The sequence below is a fragment of the Coffea arabica genome, chromosome 6c (genome assembly GCF_036785885.1).
Source record: "Coffea arabica cultivar ET-39 chromosome 6c, Coffea Arabica ET-39 HiFi, whole genome shotgun sequence".
Lineage (NCBI taxonomy): Eukaryota > Viridiplantae > Streptophyta > Magnoliopsida > Gentianales > Rubiaceae > Coffea > Coffea arabica.
The window spans coordinates 22,918,847-22,925,948 of NC_092320.1; the positions used below are offsets into that span (position 1 = coordinate 22,918,847).

General features: G+C 36.1%; 1 protein-coding gene across 1 annotated transcript; it reads right to left on the reverse strand.

The window, feature by feature from the left end:
- Window positions 1-18: 18 nt before the first annotated feature.
- LOC113693163 (uncharacterized) lies at window positions 19-1,593 on the reverse strand. The gene is made up of 2 exons (XM_072053540.1): window positions 1,146-1,593; window positions 19-977 (listed from the first exon to the last, which is right to left on the reverse strand). Exons 1-2 carry the CDS (start codon window positions 1,591-1,593, stop codon window positions 19-21), a joined length of 1,407 nt encoding a protein of 468 aa, XP_071909641.1.
- Between the last annotated feature and the right edge of the window lie 5,509 nt (window positions 1,594-7,102).

The following is a 7,102-nucleotide window of genomic DNA, read 5'->3' on the forward strand; positions in this document are numbered from 1 at the left end:
ATTATCTTTAGTCCTCCTTTACCTTTTCCTAGCTGAGGAAACTGGTTGATCCTTTCCAAATTCATTTCTAAAATCTCTTAGTTGTTCTAAAATCTCAAACCCATATAATCGAACAGGTCTAGAATGTTTCTCAATTGTCCCATCAAACTGCGCTCGATTTAGACGATAAGGATGATCAATAGCTAGAAATCGACGATGACCCAAATAACAATGTTTTTTGCTATGCATCAACCATTGACTTCGAACATCTTTATTACAACAAGGGCATGCATACTTCCCTTTGGTACTCCAACCAGATAGATTTCCATAAGCTGGAAAATCATTGATAGTCCAAAGTAGTGCAGCACGTAAGTAAAACATTTGCTTACTAGCTGCATCATAAGTAGGCACCCCTGGATCCCAAAACTCATTCAATTCATCAATTACTGGTTGAAGATATACGTGAATATCATTACCTGGAGCTTTAGGCCCATCAATTAGCAAACACAACATAAATGATGTTTGCTTCATGCACATCCATGAGGGTAAATTATATGGCACTAAAATCACTGGCCAGGTGCTGTATTTATTGTTCATTGCTTTGAATGGGTTAAATCCATCCGCTGCAAGTCCAACACGAACATTGCGAGGATCACTAGCAAAGCTTGGGTACCGGTCATTAAAATGCTTCCAAGCTAAAGAGTCTGCCGGATGCCTCAATTTTCCATCCTTGATGCGCTCCTCTTCATGCCATCTCATTAATGAAGCAGTCTTTGATGACATGAACAGCCTTTGGAGACGTGGTTTCAAAGGAAAATAGCGAACAAGCTTTGCTGGAACTTTGTTAGCTTGTTCACTTGAATCATCAGATTGTTTTACAATTTGCTTATACCTAGGAGTTCCACACTTTCTGCAAAAGGTTTCATGTTCTGTCTCCTTCCAATAAATCAAGCAATCATTGGGGCATGCATGAATTTTATGGTAGCTAAGACCCAAGTCTTTAACAATTTTTCAAGCATCACGATAAGAGCTTGGAAATAATTCATTCTCAGGAAAAACTTCCTTGAGAAGCTCCAGTAATATTGTCATTGAGTTGTTGCTCCATCGACAAAGAGACTTGACATGCAACAACTTGATGACAAATGATAGAAGAGTAAAATTTTTACATCCAGGGTATAACTCTGTTTCGGCATGCTTCAGCAACTTAAAAAACTTATTAGTCTCTTCATCACAGGCTCCTCTAAGTTCTTCTAAATTTATGTTAGAATTCTCTTCAAGTGTTCTTCCAAGTGTTTCGTGTATCAATTCATTCATGTCATCATTTTCAATGTGCCTAAACACTCCATTGTTCATATTTTCTTGATTGAAGTCCCATGGATCTTCACCATGATAAATCCAATTTGTATAAGTGGTCAAAAACCCCTTCATTGTTACATGTGCACGCACAGTTTCTTCCTTTCTTCGTTCTGAGTTTTTACATCGCCTACATGGGCAATATATTCTACTCCCAACCTCCTTCTTTTTGTAGGCAAATTTAATGAAGTCACTCAGACACTTTTCAAAGTACGGATTATTGACTCTGTCTTCAATAAAGATCCAAGACCTATCATCCATTCTACAAGAAACAAGATTGAGAAGGCAAGAAAAGAGACCTTATAAACAGAATTGAAAAATAGCAAATTTATTAACATGCAAAAAAAATAAAAAATAAAGTGCAGCATGTGCATCCCAGTTTGCTATGCTCATAGTGGAATGCGATGTTAACAGTTAACCCAACTTCTCAATGCCAAAAGAATGTGGTGAATTTATGTCAATATGCAAACCAGTGTTCTGTTTGCAAGAAAAAGAAACATAGATAAATCAGGGGAGCTAGATTGTCTTACACATCAGCAATTATTAATGGATCACCACAATCATAATTTGAGAATGCTGCAATCATAATTTGTAAGGAGGGAAGTGGAGAGAGAATAAGTAAGTAAAAGGGATTTTCCAATCAAAATCTACTCGGAGAGAAGTAAAATTCAGCTATATACAAACGTGTGTGTATATATATTATGTGTATATCTTGCTAAATTGTTGTAGAAAAGATGGAAATTTAACAAAGCACTACATATTACATACTCTCCTCATGTTGCATGATCAAATTCTACCGATAAGAGATTCAGGACACCTTAAAGTGCCTCTCCAGTCTCTAGTGAATAGGAAAATAATATCCAGAAAAGAGCTACACAAAGAAGGAGTGTATTTCAAGATTGATGTCCATTTCCAGTGCTTTGGTAGTCTCAAGAATGCCGCTTATATAAAACACTCAGAAATCAGAATGGAGAATGCCATGCGTAATGCTTTCATTATGATGATCCATTAATAATTGCTGATGTGAAAATGGTGATCCATTAAAGCAAAATTCATAATGAAGGATGCAGATTCATAATCCGCATTTCATTAAATTACAAGAAACACTTACATGAACACACCAATATCAACGAACAGGGGCTGTAGTGGGGCAGACTCTTCTAGTTGCCGCGAGACCTAATTTTTGAAGTCAATGACTCAAATGGTTGGGTCAATTTGTTCGAGTTTTCAGCTGTAGGAATTTCGACAACTGTGGTTGACAAAATTCAGAATCAACGGAAGACCAATTACTTTGCCCAATCAAATTAGGGCTTTGTGCCAAATCTTATTAACCGAAATTCAGTTAAGATCCTAGGGTTATTAATATATATGCAACAGAGAAGAGTGCAGGTCACAAAGACATACGAGGGAAAAAAACATAGAAATCGAAAATCATATGGAAGAATTTTTACCTTTTTCTCTGTAATAGTGATGGCGTAAGAGCTTTTGATTTCTACTATATTTGAAGCAGAGATGGTGAAAAAATTGACAAACTCTTATCCGAGTTGCGTACTGCAGTGGTTTTGGATGAGCGGAAGAATTCGGTCTTTGGAGAGTTAAGATCTGAATATTGTGAGGTGGGGTACTGAAGAGTGAGAAAGGATTTGTCTATTCAATAGGTGCTTTTCTCAGGTGGCTCACTGGACTCAGAAAAAGAACCAGACAATCAATTTATACTATTGTAAAGAATATTTATCTTTCCTCCAAAAAGCAAATAGAGACAAGTATTTCAAAAGGGTGGATTACAAATAAAGTAAAGTATCCGAGTGAAAATGTTTTCTGTCTTTAGCAAGTCAAGGCAATCTTAAGCCAATCACAGAAAGTGATTACTATGTCCTCCTCACGTGGATAAATATACGACGTACGGAGTTGGGATTACGACACCCTTGTTTGGTACCGTTGTGCTAGGAAACTATCTTTTATGGGTTTTATTAAAACTATGTCGTTTTTATGTAAAAATTAGGAACCGTTGTGAAATTTGCAGCACAAATTGAAATTTGCTGCTTATTTACCGCACTTTATCCTTGTGCCACAGCAAAAGCGTTGCAAAAAGCCCGTTTTCTTGTAGTGTAATGAGAAATTCTTTAAAATGTGAGGAACTGTTTTAACCATCTGCCCCTTTTTCTTTGGCAATGAGAAATTTACTTGTATTCTTGAGGGGAAAAATTTTGCTTCCCTGCTTTTGCCGCCAAGCACACGAAAAACCAAACACAAAGTGCAAAAGAATTAATTATTTATCTTAAGATGGACTAAAAAGGCACATAACATTATTCAATTTGACAAGAATGGATAAAGGTTTATCAACACTTTTGGCCTGTAAGAATGTTGCTTTCTTTTGGTCTGAAGTGATGCACAGTTGGAAACCCCGGGCTCTCTGGTGGGAGGGTATCCTTCGGGACCATTTAGGGCATGTACTAGCGGCTTTCTCTGTGTTCTTTGGACATTGCACAAGCTTAGAAGCGGAGGCGCGGGTGCTGTAGAAGGGCTTCTTACCTGCCAGGCATATGGTTGCTCCCAGGTATGTATAGAAATGGATTCCAAAGTTTTGTTGGATATTATTCAGGATAGAGCACAATGCCCATGGCGCATAGACAATGTTGTCTGCCAGATCAGGTCAATCGCTTGGGCTGGGCACTTTCATTTTCAGCAAAGTTTCCGCCTAGTCAATGCAGCTAAGGACGCGCTAGCGCGCCAAGCCAGTACCACCCAATCCTCCTCACGCTACCTCTCACACAACCTACCACGCCTTGTCAAGGGGATAGTTAGCCTAGACCGGGTTCACTACCCTTACCTCCGTTCTACGTAGGAGTGTTAGTTTGCTCCAAGTAGGCCGTCCTGTAAAGGTTTTAACGCCTCTCTCTGTGTTTGCATATTTTGAATAAAATTTTCCTTAAAAAAAAAAGGTATTTCGTAGTGATTTTATTTCTTTTTCCAGTAAAAAAAAAAAGTGATGCACAGTTTGGCATGGAAAAATCATCAAGTTGAGAGAGTTGTTTTGGATAATAATTCACATGAGAACAAACTTTCTTCTTGTTAATGAGAATGGAAATTGCTTGTAAGTTTTAACTTTGTCAATTTCCAGATTACTACCAAAATTTGATGACCAATATGAATTATACGTGCCTTTGTGTAATCGTAGTTGATCAAACTAAAAAGTCTTTGCCCTTCCCAATCTTTTCACTACTTCGTGGTAAATCCTATTGCATTTGACACATATTATTTAGAAGTTATGGGCAAAAATCTCTGTAGTTACTCTACTAAACTTGAAAAGAAATGTTCTTAATTGCCATGCTGACCAAAAATATATGGGAAAAATGCAGTTTTAGTCCTCATGTTTAGCTCCTGTGCAATTTTAATTCTTAAAATTTTGGCAAGAACAAATTTAGTCCCAATATTACTAATCTGAAGCAAATTTTGAATAATTGATGGATTTATTGATATGCTATAACAAGAGTAACTATTTTTGGCCGTGAGAGTTCTCGTTATTGATTTTTTATTTAAAATTTTCTTTTGGTTAGAGTATCAACTTGCATAACAAGTTTGATACCCCTTAATTTGGTCGCAAATGATATTTTTTCATGTTTGGGATGTTCAAAATCATAGAATTATTGTGTTTTGACTAAAGATTATTTTCATTTTTTTGAAATAATTACTGTAGCACCTTTTTATAATATGATGTAATGTGAGATAAAAAGGTGGTTGAATATAAAAAATATATTTAATTAAAAAATGTATTGTGATACAAACAAATATATATATATATTTTTTTTGCAAATAATCTCTATCCAAACACACAATTTCCTCCATCCCTTTGTTACTACCTTTTTTTTTGTATATTCCATAATATAAAACACATTCAAAAAGTTAATATAGCATAATTATTAGCTTTCTCATTTTACCAATAGAAAATAATGTTTGTCATCAAATACTATTGTGCCTTATATCATTTTTTTAGGGAGCGCCATATCATTTTCAAATTTGAATGTTAGGGCCAAATTGCAATTTCATTCAAATCCAACTCATGGGACACAATAATGTTTGGATTGGAAATTTCTTTTGTTAAAAATTATTTTGTTTTTCTTGAACATATTTTTCAATTACTTTTTTATGTCACATATATCAAATCGTTTCATAAAATAACAATCCAAACGAGATTCCTGGGTCTTGCCTAAGATGGAGAGATTCCAATTCGCAAGTAAGGCCTAATAAATCGACCTATGGCCATAGTGGAGCCAAATTGATGGATCGCCTTGGTAGCAAGCTTTGAAATTCTGATCTATTGTCTAATTAGAAACACGTGTGTCAGGGTGGTGATCGATGAATTCCTGCAAGCGCATAGGGTTGATAGTAGTAATAACTTACCTGAAGTATTCCAGAGTCGAACCCATAGAGATGAATCAAATTTCTCTACTTTGATTATTCTCACAAAAGAATGAACGAGACGAGATTTTATATGATCATAGAAGAACAAGCAATTAATTTGATTAAAGTGATAAGAAGTGAGAAAACAATAGTTAAACAAGTGTAGGGTTCAGGTTTTAATCCAAAAAGTTGACTTAATTTCCCAATTGTTTTCTTGTCAAGCTCTGAACGCATCACACAATTGTATTTTAGATTATCTTTCAATACATCTAAATTGTGCCTAATCAAATTCTACGTTTCTCTCGAGATTGCAAATATTTAATTAAACCCTTTAAGAACCTTGATGATATAAGTGCATCATATAAATCCTAACTTGCTCTTGTGATTAGGCTAAGTATGTTTATCTATCTAGTGCATGGTTGTATCTCCTTTCTCAATGCAATACAAACCCTAAAGTCATGTTCATAGTGATCAAGTATAAACACGTAATTAAAAACAAGATAAATAGATCATAGCAAAAGGTAAGAATTTTAATTGAAAGGATTAATCAATCCTCCATAAGAACCCTAACCCTAGAATAAATTTAGTGCAACATAATTAAGAAATTAAACCAGCAATTCAAGAAGTAATACAAAGGTGAAAATTTGAGGGAAGAAGAATTTCTTAGTGCTCGTTGCCAACTCTCTCCCTCGTGCTTCTTGATTTCCCTCTCTCATGCTTTTTCTTGATCTCTAAGAGGAACTGTGAGAGAAGATGAAAGAAAGTGTTTTTCTTGCTAAAACTAATGTTTCCACCCCATTAAAATGACCTAAATAACTCCTATACATAGCCTCTAGAGGCTAGAAGTGAATCCCTCTTGGATTAGGTCACTTTCAACTTTAAAATGTGCGCGCGCATCAAAACCCGATGGAGACCGGCGAAAACAAAGGCGAAAAGAGTGGCGCTAGAGTTCCTTTGGATTTCAGCTCCTCGCTTCACCAGACCAACACCAGTGATAATGTGACGCCCCCACTTCTCCCTAAGGCGAACCAAAGGGTATCCGCGGGACGCCTGTCTAGCTCTCGCCAGGACTCAAGTAATTCCATTCAAGCTTATTATCGCTCTACCTAACACACGTAAATAACTTAAATACAGAAAATGCGAAAGCGTTCAAGTTTAACAATAGTCATCCATTATCCAGCCCGAACGTCGGGTGTTCAAAGTACATCATAATTCCCAAATATACCTCACGCCCCAAAAGTTACATTTCAATTCCAAAAGTACAACCCAAAACCAAGGGCATAGCCAAAATATAATAGAAATTCTAAACAAAAACTCATCAGGAGGTTTTTTCCAGTACGCCTCCGAGTTCAAATCTGTTAAGGAAAAC